Source organism: Haemaphysalis longicornis, unplaced genomic scaffold (genome assembly GCF_048455015.1).
Source record: "Haemaphysalis longicornis isolate Haplotype H1 unplaced genomic scaffold, Haemaphysalis longicornis Haplotype H1 scaffold_7, whole genome shotgun sequence".
NCBI lineage: Eukaryota > Metazoa > Arthropoda > Arachnida > Ixodida > Ixodidae > Haemaphysalis > Haemaphysalis longicornis.
Window position 1 is genome coordinate 150,005,664 of NW_027526422.1, and position 16,483 is coordinate 150,022,146.

The window sequence follows — 16,483 nt, forward strand, 5'->3', positions numbered from 1 at the left end:
CTATCGTAACCATCGTTATCATGACGAACTGACTCACAACTAGAACAGTTATGGCATGATTGTGGTGTTGGAGGGTTTATATACTCGCTAACGAATACAATAAATAGTATACGTGCTGGTTTCCAGTATAACAAGAACGGATGAATATTTCCAAGCAGCTCTTTGTTGTTTTCCAACACTTCCAGGCGTAAAGAACAAATCTTGGAATACTCGGGATGTCGTTCGATGAATTGAAGAAAATTACTCTCTTGATATGGACTTAGGACGCGGCCCACTAATCAGCTCGATTTCACAGTTGAAAACGTTTTCTCCTGTTCCTCCCCCTCTCGAGTGCAGTTTTCCTGTAACGCATATCTGAATATTGGGAAGATATGGCTGTGGGAAATATACGGAAATATCCCTCCAGGTCTGAACAAACATTCTGCCACTGTATTTTTACCATAGACGTGACTCGTCTGGCAAAATAAACCTCCACACTGGTTAGAAGCCGGATATAAAAAAAGCACGCGCTTATTCACAAAGTGGATTATTTGGAACTCAACGTACCGTTTTCGCGACCCATTATGCATGTCGGCATACTTTCATGCAGTGACAACATAAAATGATGTGATACAATACTTTCGAGCTTTTCGGCAAGGTTGCGAAAACAATTTTACTTTACGTACGATTAAATTCCTTGTGTCAAAGCCGAGAGCCCCGAAGGGCTAGAATTTGTTCTGGTCTTGCATTTTAGATGTGGTCGGTTGTTAGCAACCGGCTGTCCCCTTTGTTCCAAAGATTGCTGAATACAGAGGCTGACGCCTAGCTCCGACTCTTCGCTCTCCGTACAGGACCGGCTTCGCAAGGAATGGGGTGACGCCGGCAATGTTTCTTCCGCAGCGGTATTCAAAACTATACTTCAAATCACGCCTTGAGCTAGTGTATGCAATTTTAATTCTATTATAATGATAAAAAGTTACGCGCACGCAAAATGCCTCACACGTCAACCGAGCGCAAAGAAACAGCAGGGAGAGCGAGTCCGAGTGAAGCAGACGACAAATGTGAGAATCCCTAAGCCGACGTCACGGAGGCGCACTTCGCAGCGCCGCCTGTGGTCGCGCTCACCGCCAATTGCTTCAAAAACGCCCTACCATCCCGAGCGCGCACTTGCGAGCAGGCACCCATGCCTGCTTTTTTGTGGCACCAGACCGGAAGTAGGCCCCTCCGCGTTGCAGAGAAAAGGAGAAAACTACCCGGCATGTGATATATCGAAGGCCGCCGAAGAGAACGCCGCGAGCCGCCCCCCTCTCCGGGAGAGAGCGCGCAGCTTTCGTCGCCTTGTCCGCGTTCGAGTTGAGAGGGAACGATTATGCGCGATTTCTCATCGCGCGTAGTTTCGTTAATTGTGAACGGATTTTCATAATTCTTGCGGGAGGAGATTTCTGGGACAATAGACTTTATCCCAAAATACAGTACTAGTAGTCGATGGCAAGTGTTGCAGGGTCCCTTTAAAAGCGGTCTGGCACGGGTTGTTTGAGCGAGTCTTCCTCCGAACGTACTGGTGTATGTGCACAAACCCTATTGCGATCACCATGAACTGGCCCATGAATTGCAGGTTCCAAGAACTGTCCCAGTTATTGAGTCTACTGAGAACGACCAGCATTAATTTGTTTATTTTCTTTTACCCTCCCTCCCCATTCCTTTCCCCCATCGTGACCAGTGGTCATCCTTTTCTATTAAAGGTTGTCTCTCTCTCTCTCTCTCTCTCTGCATCGCGCGAATGGGCGTGTCACGGGGGCCGCTGTGCAGCGAAGCGTTTGGAAATACGCCGCCAGGCTACGGGCTGCGTGGTGCGCAGTTTGGATTATCTGTGGCGGAAGTCTTGCTAGCTTTTGAATTCGATTTTGCATTAATTTCTTTTTACATACACATCTCTGCCAGACCAAACCGTACAGTTAGAATTATCCATCAGATTTAAATTATGGAGGTCTAATTTCGCAGCTATCATTGTGCTAAGAACGCCTTTCCTGCTTTGTGAGACCCTCTCGACCTCGCTATTTACCTCCTAAATGGGGGTCTTTAAGGTGTTAAATTGATGTTAAAGTGATGGGAGCTCTTCGTCCCGAAATACACGTTTTCAACGTTTTGCTGTAAGTCCTCGCAAACCGGTTTTAGGGTCTGGGAAGAGGATAGATGCAGCAGTGGAGGGGAGTACGTTTTCAGCTTGTTGTCGCGACAAATCAGGTGGCTGGTTCCTCTAGTGCAATACGCTGGTGGTGGTACCATGTATTTTTGTTTAGAGATGGTACAAAGACGCCATGTAACGCTTTGGCGAATTTCGGTGTTTAGGGGAAAGGGGGAAGTTTTGAGAATTGGGGGAAAATAAAACAGTGGCTGTAAAGCTAAAGAAAATGGCGGAGGCCGAACATATCAAGAACGTTCCTTAGAGCGGTGAGCAGAAGCCGTTGTTCGCTTGCTTTAGAAATAAATACTCGGGTAAGGCCAATCAGGAGGACTCGGTGGGCTTGCTGAGCCTACTTTTTTGAAGGCTTGTTGCCGACAGTTGGCAAAGCTGGGGCTGTCCCGTAGATTGTGTGAGTGTAATTATTGGCTGATCAATGTGAACACCTGGGATTATCCAAACTGCTGTATCTTGTAGCGCGAAAATTTGGCGTCCTTGTGGACCCAGTTATAATCTTGTGAATGATAGTGTGAATTTCTTGAGCCAGGGCTGAGAAATGCCTGGGCGCTTCACACCTAGAGCCGCTTGTAGCTGCGACTTCCATCCCACCTTGAGGTGGGTGTAGAATTCCAAGCTGATAATACCGACGTTTCACCCGATGTGCTCTGATCGTCATCATGCTCCTGATTATCCTGATATACAGAGGATAGTGCTGTGACGAAAGGAAGTTCTATGATCAGACGAAGAGGTTTCAGCCCGGGTGATGCAACTTTGCCCAGTTGATTCTCTGTCGACTTGTTGCGCGAGTGCGTGGGCCTTGCCATTGCCTTGAGACTACCAAGTGGGTCAGTATCTAGTGGGTCGGTTTCAGCCGGAATAGGAAGTTAATCGCGTCTCTAAGGATCGTAGAATCTTCGAACTATTCTTGCGCTTCTAGGCATCGAACAGCCCGTTTAATGGCCATCAGCTCGGCCATCTGGGGTGTCGTGTTGTAGGAATGGTGTGTCGCGCGTTTCGTCGCATTCCGGGCACACTTAGCCAGCACCCGCCCGCCTAGTGATTCGGTCAACTGAGCCGGCGCTGAAAACCCTGACAGCCGTGTTGTAATCCTCATCTAGTCCCCTGAGTGCGAAGAATGCTCCGTTCGGCTTCCGTTGTTCGGCCCTCCAGGCACAAAGGCACACGCGCGGCGTCCAGGGATAGGGGCGAACGCGATAACATGTGCTGTCCACGGTGCCTGCGGGAACTGTAGTCTTGGTCTTTGCGGTTGCTGTTTGAGATGTTGCTTTATTATGAAACTTCCGGCTGGCGTATAGCTAGGCGATCCTGCTGCGCTAGATGCCTGTCGGGTTTTTTTCCATACGAGTATTTTGAGTTACATAGCTGCCAGCAGGGGTCTACGGCTCAGACTATGTCGACGGCCCCGGGTGGAATAAATGTCAGTATGGGGTTGCTCTCTTCACGAGCGTGGTGTCTCTCTCTCGTGGGGGCCTTCGGGGTACGCAGTGCTTTCTATAAAATGCCGCTGTCGACTTTAGAGTCGTCCGAAAATTAACAACACCCCAGTGAAGTTATCGGATGAATGTTTTGAACACATTCGTCTTGCGACGTACTTCGATTGGGTATTTCCTTTCACACGAGCCATCACCACGCTCTCTTTGTTATGGACCTCTTTAGCGGCGTTTGTCCATGACTACGAGGGTCCGAGGGGAGGACTTCACCAGCCTTACAGGCCAGCACTGATCCAGACAGCAAGAGTATTTGAATTTAGGTCTCCAACAAAAGGACGTATTTCTCTCCCTCTCTCTTAGCGAAGTGATCACTCCAGTGAAGGATTAGCACGTGAGCAACAGGGGGCAGCCAGCCTTTTTCAAGGAAACAACCAACAGAAATTTTACGACGAAGCACATGTGAGCCAAGCCTAGGCCTACCGTCCAGCAGCCCCACGGGAGATGACCGCGACTATACTGACAGTCGTGTACCGACTAGACGTGTGACAAACAACCAGCTGCGATAATACTGCACCCGGGGGTAACCAACACTTCGGCTAGTGACAGCTCGCACAAGGTAGCTTTACCTCAAAACAAATGTACATCGTCACGCCGTCAAATAAGCCGCAATTTTCGTGATCAACATGGCTGACATCAACGGCAAGTTGCCGGTATTCCTTCCTAAACAGCGCAAGCCAGCCATTCCAGACAGAAAATGGCACCGCTCATTCAAGACGTCCCTGGGTGCAGCAGGATGAAAAAAATTGTTCTTAAAAATGAGGGGCCAGTTTGCAATAAATTTCTGGGTACACAGGGCCACAAAATCACACTTTTAATAGAATCACCCAGGTCGTCAGGCGCAGATGCCTACCCCAGTGTATACGACTACCTGGTCCAAAGACTAAACTCGCGTGGAGGCGCCTATGTTACAATGAGCCAATCGGATGCGATATCGAAGGCTGAGCCGATAAAAGGCAGTCTGCGGTTTATTTCACCCATTTAATACTTCACCTGGGCTGCAACCTTGGTTCTAAGAGACGTTCATATTTCCGGGCCAATATAAAGTAGGTCTCACTTTAGGCAGTGTGCGGGAATGCCTGTTCGAAGAAGAGTCCTTAGTTTGTGCAAGAATTATCTGAGAATAGGAACTAAAAGTTTGCTCGTCCAGAGTTTCGATGTATCCGTGAAGCTGTGAGTCAGCCGTGGTCGCTGCGCGGATCAATTTTCCCCCAAACCGGTCACCGAGGCACGTAGTCGACAACAAGAGCTTGCTGTGGCAGGAGGTGGCACCAATCACGGCGCTGCCCAACAAGACGAAGGACAAGCTTCAGCGGCAGCAGACGTGGCCATTTCTCTAATGCTTGCGGCATGCCTCGCCATCCACCCAAGCAGGTTAGAACGTCACAGCCAAGAAGGCGCGCGTCGACACATCCATCTACGCCAGCGACGACACACAGTCATCGACACTCAACTACAATTACAGTCGGCGACGTCCCCAAGCATGGGATTTGATGCTGAAGTACACTCATTACTCGCAGAAAATCAAGTACAATGTTGCCAGAATAACAGTACTGCTGTAAAACAGGACCTCTGCCTATCAAAAAATGGTGAGGACCTAAATACATTTCAAGAAGAGATTGTCCCTCCAATGGGAACTACCGGTACTGGGCAGTACACTGAAGCAGCAGGAGTCGACAATCGGAGCTACTGAACAGCAAAATGGTACATGAAGGATCTCGTGAAGCACATCCAGTTTTCACAGGAAGCTACTAACCACATACAGATGCTACGATGCTGTCGGCTATGCAAAGGTGAACTATGTGGAAAGATTAAAGCACGTGGAAAAATTTGGCAATTACAATGCCGCCAACTGAATATTGAATGACTTGAAAGAGGCAGCCATGCCGAATACGAGAATAACATACACCAGAAGGGCAACCCTCACTACAGTAACCTTATCACATAGGAAAGAAAAGAGGTAGGATGTGGCTACGGCGATGCATGGCGTTGTGTCTGTGTACGTGGGCTAGGTTGACAAATTTAATGGAACTTTAAGTGCGCATTTCTCTCTTGGTTCGTACCGTTAAGTGGTTTGGGTCTCATCATGTGTACGTAGGGGACTTTGATGTACTTGTCGGTGCCTTTGGGTTCCTTTTGGTATTCCGGTGATGTGTTCCTCCGAAGTGGGTACGAATGTAGTATCGGGGTTTTCCTGACACAAAAGTAGTGTATTATCTGCGACCATGGGGCGGCTGCCGAGGTTATGTTGACGGCGCCCGGTAGAACTCTGTATATGTTCGTCAACTCGACCGTGGCTTGTGTGTACTCGTCGGGCCCTTTGGGGCCGTCTTAGCCACTACAACACTATGTACATTGCTTAAGCATCACTAAGAAATCAGTCAATCAATAAACCTCTCACGTACAGCGCAACACTTCATGTTGATCGCAGTAAAACCGGGACCAGCCCACACTGCGGACCATGTATGCGCACTCAAGACCCAAGCAAGGGGCTGGACATACCGAGGACATAGCCACCATAGCCACCGTATGGTATTCCACCATATGTTTGCGCATAGCCACCATATAGTATTGGACAACGTCTTACACGCAAGAATTTATCGTCCCTTCGCAGGTATTTAGTGGCTGGCGCACCCAAGCCTCTCTAATGAAAGCATTGAGTAGTTGTAAAATAGCACCTTTATTGATGGTACGAATTCTATAGGCGAAGTGGGTTCATGTTGAAGGACGGTGTGGTGTGTCTGGAATTTTTTATGAAAGCATTTATGGAACATTTGTCATGAAGCGAAACGTCTTGAGCTGAACGTACTTAAAGCTGCAGGCACCGTTTACTTAGTACAACCTCAAAGCCGGATGTGAGGCCTGGGCTTTGCACTGCTGCCCACATCCGATAGTGTTTACTCTTAAACTAGCGCAGTGATACATACCCACGTGTACATACCCACTAGATGACTGTGTAGCAGACCTTGCTATTAACGCAGATGGGGCGCTTACCGAACAATGATTTAATCAATCCATCACCTACAGCGCAAGCAGCAAGGGGACAGATTCCGTTTCCTTATGTGTGCAAGCTCGTCATTTCCTGGGCGGAATATGCGCCACCTACTGTTTATCCTGGAATACAACTTCTTTTCTGGTATGCAACTGCTTCACCCAGACCTTTCCAATTAAATCGAAGAACGGCGTCCGCTCACCGCTCTACGGAGCTTCCTCGAGACAGCTGGCTTCTTCCACTTCCTTCAGCTTTCTACCCCCTAATAGCAATTATTTTATTTCTCCCCAATTCCCATAACCTACCCCGTTTCCCTAGACAACAATATTTCGAAAGCGTAACTTGGCGTCTTTATAATATTTGTAAATACAAATGCGTGGTACCAGCATTACTGCCGCCACTATGTAATGGAGCTCTGCCGTTCTGCCGGATTATCCTGAAGGTAGAAGCGTGGGATTTCAAACGGACGCTGAGTTTTAAAAACAGGTGATATTTTTTATCGGAAAATATGCCCATAGCTCAATTCTGTGCCAGCTTTTTGTAACTAAGGGTGGCGTGGTATCATTTAGGCAGCTTTGAGGCCGGGAGGTGGCATACCAACACGTTAATTCAACGCTCTTAATCACACTTGAAGTGCCGGGTTTGCACCTATCATGAAGCAGAGTGTCGACACTAGGAAGGCCGGTCACAAGAAGTCTGTGCCTGTATTCGTAATCCTGTGTGTGTACTCTGAAGCCTAGCAAAGTGTCACACACACCCGCTTGTGAATACACGCACATAAGCGTACACGCACACGCTCACGCGCATACGCACACGCGCCGAGAATAGCACGTGCCTCCCACTGAAGCCTTAGACGATGCTTGCTAAGCAGTTATGTGTAATGCTTGGCACGATATCGTTCGGCTGTGGCAGCTGAACTGACCAAATAAATCATTGATAAAAAATCCTGACTACCAAGCTTCCTATTTTAGTCAAAAAGCTGGTATTTAACGAATGCGTTCTTCCAGTAATGACGTAGTGCGCAGAAACTTAGGGTGTCACTAAACGACTTGAAAGAAAACGTAGATCGGCCCAACGGGCCGTCGAAAGAAGAATGCTTGAGGTCACGCAGAGGGATAGGAAAACAGCTGCATGTATTAGGAACAGACTAAAGTGGAAGGCATTCTAGCTCGAATTGAGCGAAGAAAATGGGCATTGGCGGGTCACGTCATGCGCATCAGGGACAACACTTGGATCGAGTGGCTATCAATAGACGGTAAACGCCACAAGGGGTGGTCGAGGACTCGATGATCAGATGAGCTACTAAAATATGGGGGAAAGAGCGGATTCAGCTACCGCTCGGTGGGCGTGGATAGAAGATCTTTGGGAGAGAGAGAGAGAGAGAGAGAGTAGTCTTTAATGATACAGGTGAGGTTAGCCTGGCCAAGGCGCCTAGCTTGCTACACCAGATGTATAAAAAAAAAGAAATCGATGAAGAGATGATGATAATGACTGTGATGAAGATGACGCGCTCATTAAGAGATCTTTGGGAGAGGCCTTAGCCCTGCAGTGGACACAACCAGGCTGATGATGATGAAAGAATCCGGTGCCTTTGAACATAGCCCACGTACAGGAAGGGAAACGTCACTATAACCTTTCAGAACTAAACTTGTCAAGCGATGCTGTAGCAAAACTAATGATTGTCCGAACGTGTTTGGAGAACTTGTACATCTTCACAGCGCGAAAACTGACGGAAAAGGGACACTAAAAAAAACATACCAAATTGAGTCTGTTTCCAGTGTACGGCTATGCAGACTCAAAAATGCTAGCTATGGTGATGGAGTCAATGTGTCAGCAAGTGAAAAGCTGTAACATTTTGTGAAGAAAAAAATGTCTCCTGCATGTGATGTACCGATAGAAAAAATAAGAAAAAAAATTGTTACCCTGCATCTGCACAGTGAATCGTACCGTTTGAAGAAAGTTGGGAGGAGGTGCAACGCTAACGTAGTGTTGTTCGCAAAAAACAAGTTGGGGCATACTAAAGAGAAGCTTTCTATTTCTCACTGATGGCGCATGTCACATCGAAAATGCCTTGAATGAAAGCCCACTTTCTCTGACGATGATGATGATCGTGGGTGAAGGAAGATGAGGAATAAATATTTATTCAACTGCAAGAGTTCCGTTGTGGGAGTCCCCGCGAAAATGGCAGTCCTCGCGAAAACCCGCGAAAATGTTGATCTTGTTTCAAGCTCCAGAGGCAAACGGGGCACTGCGCGTGTCGTACAAAGCCTAAATAAGGCGAAGGTGCAATAAACCTCAATGCTCCGCTTGCTTGCATTGCGGCTACAAAATACTAGTAATCCAACGATACTTCCATCGCCCAGCGACGAATACAAGCGTGTATGGTTCGCTGCATGCTTGAGAGAGTATGAAAAGGTTCGGTTTCTTGTTTCACATTTTAGTGGACGGTCCGTTAACAAGGACACCCGGAGGGTAATAATCGGATCATCTCGCACGTTTATTTACAATTTATGAGGACGATAAATTCGACAAGTATTTGATTACCGTTTTATTTTTTTGTACTAGGAATTTGGCGTGCTTGATGTGAAAAGCCAGATCAGTATTTGTTCAGCGAAAGTCAGGATTGGGTCGTAAGAAACTTATTATAGTGCAGAAGAAATAGAAGGTGACGACGAAGAAGAAGCTATTCATTGATTTGGCGATGACGCTCACTACCCTTTTTTCTCGCGGTCCAGATCACCATTGAAGGTAAGATAGCATTCAGAGGCCCCTGAGTAGTAATGGTTACAAGAATTTGTAACTTTTTTGCTCTTCGTACTGGAACAGGACCAAAGGCGAAGCCTTCGCACAGCCCGGAGCCTCCACAATGATACCAGAACATGCCCTCCTCCTCGATGGGCCAGCTCCGTGCGATTTCCAGGAGTCCGACGCGGAGTTGGGGACTTCCGAGTCCGTTTCGTCGCTGGCAAACCTTGTCTCCGGGAACGCTCCTGCGGAACATGGCAGAGATGGCAGGGACACTGGCCCGGCATTAAACGGCCCTGGGGTCGCCCCAAGCGAGCCGTCGCATGGCCAAGATTCAACAGCCCAGGAGGGTAAGATATATGAACGTTCGGTGATATTTCAATATATTGGTTTTTGAAATGTTCGCCCTATTCTTTTTGTCAAGTTGAAAAAAGATAACATCCTAGATAGCACGTTTTCAGTATCTACCAGTCACATACGCACTATTCTGCCTGCAGCATATTCACCGAACACCATCAACCTGGAACACCGCAGCTAATCTCTTGAGCAGGTGCTGAAAGAAGCCACTGTTCGCTTTCGCGGCCTACAGAAATATCCCCTAGTTTTTTTAGTGGCCTGGATTCAAGTCGAAGTCACCTAGTTCTTTTTACTGGCCTGGATTCAAGTCGAAGCCATTTCTAGAATTTTTCGAAGTCTAGCATAATAATAACACTCAACACAGGTGGTGTCAAAGAGCTGAAAAACATAATCAGCATGCTCTGGGCTACCTGCCAATTATTAATTAATGTAACACCTAACCGCATAAGCGGCACGTTAAAACAGCCAAAAAAGATTCCAGTTTTCGGAAGGACTTAACTGCATATCGGATTCGCGCTTTTAACATGGTAATCGAGAAATTGGCAGAACACATACATAATACACAGTTATATGTTCTGTTTAGGGATAATAAGTGGCATTGGGCTAGGTGTTCGCGGAGCAGTGATTAAACGCTTAGGGGATCAAGGAGTTAACGAGCATTCCATGGCGTTCTTCCAAGATGGCAGCAAGTCCACCATACTTCATTGAAAAAGTAGAGTTACCTAAATACTGGAGTGTGTCAGGTCATAAAAATGACATAAATACAATTTCACTCGTGAGCTTAAACAGGAGCTGGCCGAGCGTTGCACGTTCAACTCTACCTAAAAAAAAAAAAAGCTATGGCTGTGCCTTCTCTTGTCGTTCACCGAGAAACTGCCACCAATGCTGACCCGTTTTGAACCGTGTGCCGAGTGTGTACTGTAATATACTCAGCCGCCGATTTCTAGCGCACTAGGTTCAAGCCGGAAGCGTAGCTTCCGGCTTGAATCCATCACACACAGTGGTGATGGATTTACAAAGGCTTTGGTTACATGCCTTCAGAGCGAGCCACTACATTGTTTCTTGATCCTGGAAAATTTCCTTCCTTTGCGTTCGCTAACAAGAAATATTCTTGCCTCTTAGCGTAGCAATAAAAGCAACAGGGGACATGCACTATCATTGATTGTAGTGGGCGTGGAAACCTATCTTTATTTATTAAAGAGTGGTTCCATATCATGCATGCGTCAGGGTGTACTCCGGACAGTCCATTTGCAAAAGAGGTTGCGGTAATAAAGGCATGGTGAAAGACTGCGTTTATTTATTGTTTCGGGCAGCACCAACCCAGCCTATTGTGGCAAGATTGCGTATGAATAAAGCTGAAGTACTTAGCATGAAATGAAGGAATAGGTTTAAAATTACTTTGGTATATGCAGATATGCAGACGGCTAGGTAAGATTGCGATGCATTCGTTATTCCTGTGGAACAGCTTTTAAAATCCATAATTTTATTCACGAGTTCATCCCGGCGCAAGTCGAGTACTCTACTGCAGTGGATTGTTCCCGACTACACAGTTAAATCACTCAGTTCAGCATATCAAGATAATCTAACAGCTGAAAGGAAGGTTAAAGGATCAAGAAGACAACATTAAAGCGTATCAGTTTGGAAGCAGCAGACGTCGGTACTCACATTTTTATTCCAGGCACGAAGACGCTTTTTTAACTAAAAAACGCCAGAAATATTGATGAAGCTTGGTGAACGAGCTATTTTCACTAAATGTAGAGTACATTCTTTTTATAGCAGTAAGAATTGGGGGGGGGGGGATTGGGGGGGGAGTGACCAATTAAGGTTACGAAAGAACACGTAGACACCAAAGCAGTTAGTGCGGCACTTTGCCGGCTGACACCGCTAACACAGCCGTCATACGCGCTGGACTTCGCGGAAACAACACTGACCAACTTACACAAGCGGAACGGTTGCTCACGTGACCATGTTTGTGTAGTCACGGCTTAAAATTTTCGGAAACGAATAGTGTGGACCGTAATAAAAATACGGCCGGTGTACAAGTCCGTCCAGAAGCAAAGCGCGAATACCTGCACTTCAGCAGTATTGGAGCGCCATCTATGAAAGTGGGCGATAAACACGTTAACAAACCCACGGCCTCCGCGATCAGCTGCCGGTGGCGCGCCGTTGCGCCGCCGGCAGCCGATCGCGGAGGCCACGACAAACCACTGGCATTCAGCAGTATTGCAGCGGCCTCTGTTAAAGTAGGTGATAACCAAGATAATCAATGGGCGCCTGTGAGATGGTAGCCGCCCTGGTCACCAGGCTATATGCAGTTTTAAGACCCCACTGTTAATACGGCATTGCCGACGTCACGAAAGCGCACGATTTAATGGGAGAATGGAAATTTCGACCTAAAATATTTACTTTCTCAGGGTATAAAGCATCGTTTGTTGCCGAACAAGCGCTACAAAACACTACAAAAAAACAAAAGCGCTACAAAAAACAAAACACCAAATTTGTAGAGTAAACCAAAATTATATTTTGTCTGCACGGCCCCGTCAACAAAAACAAGCCAGGTGGAAATACGGGCAAAAAGAAAGCAAAGGTAGAAAACGGCCCGGCACGATATGGTAGCGCCAGCTAGGAAGACTGATGGTAAACAAGGCTCCGTAATCGGCTGTCAGGCCTTATGGCGGAATAGATTTCGCTTGAAGACCTGTTCTTGTGACGTAATTGTAAACCTCACGAAAACATGTTTTGTCGGGAGAATCAAAATTCTAACTTGATATATTTCTTAGTGACAAAGGCATCGTTTGTTTCCGGAAAAGTGCTCAGGCACTATAAAACATTAAATTATCCCAATAAAACAATTTGAATTTTGTCTGCATAGCCCCTTTATGAGCCATTGTCTTTTTAGCGCTTATTGTCACTATACGTGCCTGTATGGGGTTTGCAGCGCTTAAAAGATTCGTTATTTCTGTCATATTTGTCTTTTGCGGTTTTTCGAGTTGACGTTCCGCAAGGACTGTTGCCGCCTCAAAAGCCTGCAACTGGGTGCCAGTCGCACGCAGCTTGTGACAAAAACCCGCGAGCCGTGTCAAACACGCCGAGAAACGCAAACTTAGTGCCAAGAATCTTTCAGGCACAATAAGCTAACCTGCACGACCCGCCACCATTTCACCCTCGCCACAATGCCCGAGCCGCTTGAGGCCCGTTCGCAGCGACACTCCAGCCAACTTCACCGACGACTCCCGTGCCCACACCAGCTGTTTTGCTGTATGTCCTTCTGAAGCGCAGTGCCACAGACCAGCGGCAGGCAACGTTTGTCAATGTGCCCTGAGCTAAGAAACAAATTAACGCAACCCAGCCTCGTACACGCCACTTAAGGTCAAAGACGCCTCCAACAGAAAAATCACGTGCACATTTGACACACCGAGGTTTTAAGGAGTCGCCAAGAACACGTGCACAGTCATCCGGCGATCACTGGTACACTGCTGGCTGGCAAGATGCAGAACATGTAGAACGAAAAAGGCACGAAAAACGCATTTATAGGACAGGCCATCTCGGCACATTCCAAGTACTCTAGTCGTGACCACCGTCATTGCTGTGCCGGCTAACATTAAACGGCATTTGGAAACCTAGAAATAAGGGAATTAGCTGCGAAGAATATTACGTGCTGTCAAATATTGATAATCGGTGTATAGTGCGTGGTTACTGAATGGTGCTATATCCCCAGGTTCGCTAGTTATCTGCTTCCGGAGAACAGAATGGCTTAGTAATTTGTACAAAATTATGGCACTTGCATTACTAGCCATTGAATTCATCGGTGTTGTGAAGAGCTGAGAAGGTCGTTCTGATCAGTCAACGAATAAATACCTGCAGTGAAGATCGTTCTTCGAGAGAGAGAGAGAGAATAAACTTCTTTATTAGCAAAAAAAGGAAAAAAAATGTGGAGTGGTGTCCTCATTTCAGGACCCCATTCGTGGTGCCAGCTGCGACAGCCCTTTCCACCAACCGAAGCTGGCTTCCGGACTGGAACTGGACAACACGCTCTCCCATTGCTCATAAGACGGGCGAGGAATTCTGTCCAACTTGGGGTTTTTCTGACAACCCCACACCATATGGTAGAGCGTGCCAGGTTCGCCACAAAACTGACACAGAGAGGAGTACTGGGTCGGGTACATTAGGCGCAATTTCGTCAAGTGGGGAAACGTATTCGTTTGAAGCAGCCTAAGTATTCTTTCCTGGGCTTTCGTTAAGGATTCGTGGGCCGGGGGGTAAATCTTGCGCTCGAGCCTGTAATGCTGGCTGATCTCGTGGTAGGTGAGCAATGGGCTCGCAGCCTCTATCCCTCGTGGTGCCCGGCGGGATAGCTCTCGGGCAGTATTAAGGGCGGTGTTGTTGCCCTGGAGGATCGAATGGGCTGGAGTCCAGAGTATTTTGACTCGTCGGTGAAGCGGACGTTGAAGAAGAATATTTAAGGCACATTTGGATATTCTTCCATGCAGGTAATTTCGGCATGCCTGTTGGGAGTCTGTGACAACTGTATCTGCGGTGGTCTGAGAGATGGCCAGGGCAATGTTAGCCTCTTCTGCTTGGTCAGTGGTCGTGCAGGGTAGGGTAATGCTGGTAATATGCGACGTTGCGGTTGTCACAACAGCAGTCATCGATCCCCTTCTGGCGTAGTCAGCCACATCAGTATAGACCGTGCTGGCCCTGTTGTCATTGACCCTTCCGATTGCACGAGCTCTTGCCTCTCTTCTGCCTGCATGATGTACTGGATGCATGTTGCGCGGTATTGGCGCTACTGCAATCTTCTCTCGCAGTTCGATTGGCATATCCCGATACTGTACCTCTTCAGGGGACGTCATTCCTAGTCTGCCTAGGAGGCTTCTCCCAGTAATACTTGACCCCAATCTTTGTCGCTGGTTTGATAGACGAGCCTCGATGATTTCAGCCACTGTGTTGTGAATACCCAGTTTTAAAAGTTTTTCATTCGAGGTGCTTACTGGGAGGCCCAGAGCCTGCTTATATGCCTTTCTGATTAATGCGTCCAATTTAGGTGTTTCAGTCTTATTGAGTATGGCATATGGAAGGGTGTAAGCCAGTCGGGAAATCACAAAGGCCTCAACGAGCCGAAGTGTGTCCGCCTCTTTCATGCCCGTAGACTTTGTCGTTATTCTTCGGAGCATATGTGTCACTTGTTCGGTAGTGCGCTTGAGCCAGCTGATAAAAAATGTGTTCCTGCTGTCCGCCTGGAAGAACATTCCCAAGATCTTGATCTGACGGGAAGGCCTGATGGTATGGCCATCCAAGATGATCTCGATGCTTGGGGCTTGCCGCCTTCCCCTGTGCACCATGAGGAGCTCTGATTTTTGCGGTGAGCAAGAGAGGCCACAGCTCATCGCGTATTCATTGACTACGTCGACGGCAAGTTGTAAGCGGTCCTGCATTTCCCCCACCGGGCCCTTTCCAGTCCACACCGTTATATCGTCGGCGTACAAGCCATGGTGCAGATCTGGTATGACCCCTAGTTTAGCGGGGAGGCCAATAAGGGCGATATTGAACAGTAGGGGTGACAGAACCGCTCCTTGTGGCGAACCCCTCCCACCGAGGTCGATGGGGTCCGACGCAATGTCTCCGATCTTGATAACTGCTTTCCGTCCTGACAGAAAGTCTCGGACATAGTTGTAAGTCCGGTTCCCACAGTCTAGACCATTGAGGTTTACTAAGATAGCCTGGTGGGTGACATTATCAAATGCCCCCTTTAGGTCGAGGGCCAGTATGCCTTTTGGCGTGTGGCTGTTGGCTTGCATCATGATATCTCCTTTCAGTTGTAAGAGGATATCATGAGTTGAAAGATGCGGCCTAAAGCCAAACATGGTTGATGGCAGTTTTCCGGTGCTTTCTAGGTATTTCTGCAACCTCGTGAGGACAATGTGTTCCATGAGCTTCCCCACGCAAGAAGTCAAAGAGATGGGACGGTGGTTTTCAATGTGTGGTTCCTTGCCAGGTTTGGGAATGAATCGCATTTCTGCGGTCTTCCATTCCGGTGGGAGGGTTCCGCTCTTCCAGCAGGTGTTCATGTATGCGGTGAGAGCAGTCACCGAGGAAGGCTCGAGGTTTTTAGCGCTTTATTGGTAATCTCATCTCGTCCCGGAGTGGTGTTGCGTCTAAGCTTTGCCATTGCAGCTTCCACCTCGCATAGCTGTATGTCCCTGTCCAAATCAGGATTTGGCCTTCCCGTGTAGTCTGAGATAGGCGTAACAGGCGATGGTGGCAAGTATTTGCCCTGCAATTTCTTTAGTAGCTCTGACTGCGTCCCGAGAAATGAGTGCAGAACCGTCGTCATTGTGCGGCGAGATTGGCCTTTGCTGTTGGCCGGGTCTATCAAATATCTCAGCAGCCTCCACGTCTTTGAGCTACTAAGAGTCCCCTTTAGACCATCGCAAAGGGAGAGCCAATTCTCTCTATTCAGCTGTGCTGCGTATTTCGTCGCTTCCGCGGTGAGTCCGGTTATGCGCTTTTTCAACTTTCTGTTGTGGCGTTGTCTTTTCCACCTGCGGATCAGTCCTCTTCTGGCCTCCCATAAGTGAAGCAGCTTGGGATCGACGCTAGGCACTTGCGTGGTGGTCTTTACTTTCTGGGTCGTGGATCTCATGTCCTCCCATACTCCTCTGGCCCATTCCTGTATGCTTGTAATCTCGCTAGATAATTCTTGGGCTTCCCGGCGTTCAC

At 47.8% G+C, this 16,483-nt stretch overlaps 1 protein-coding gene across 1 annotated transcript in view; it reads right to left on the reverse strand.

The window, feature by feature from the left end:
* Positions 1-15,564, reverse strand: part of LOC144146602 (uncharacterized) — a 67,594-nt gene extending 52,030 nt beyond the window's left edge. The window contains exon 1 of the mRNA XM_077678540.1: positions 15,357-15,564. Coding sequence (XP_077534666.1) covers positions 15,357-15,564 — 208 coding nt within the window. The remainder of the gene's footprint in view (positions 1-15,356) is intronic.
* Between the last annotated feature and the right edge of the window lie 919 nt (positions 15,565-16,483).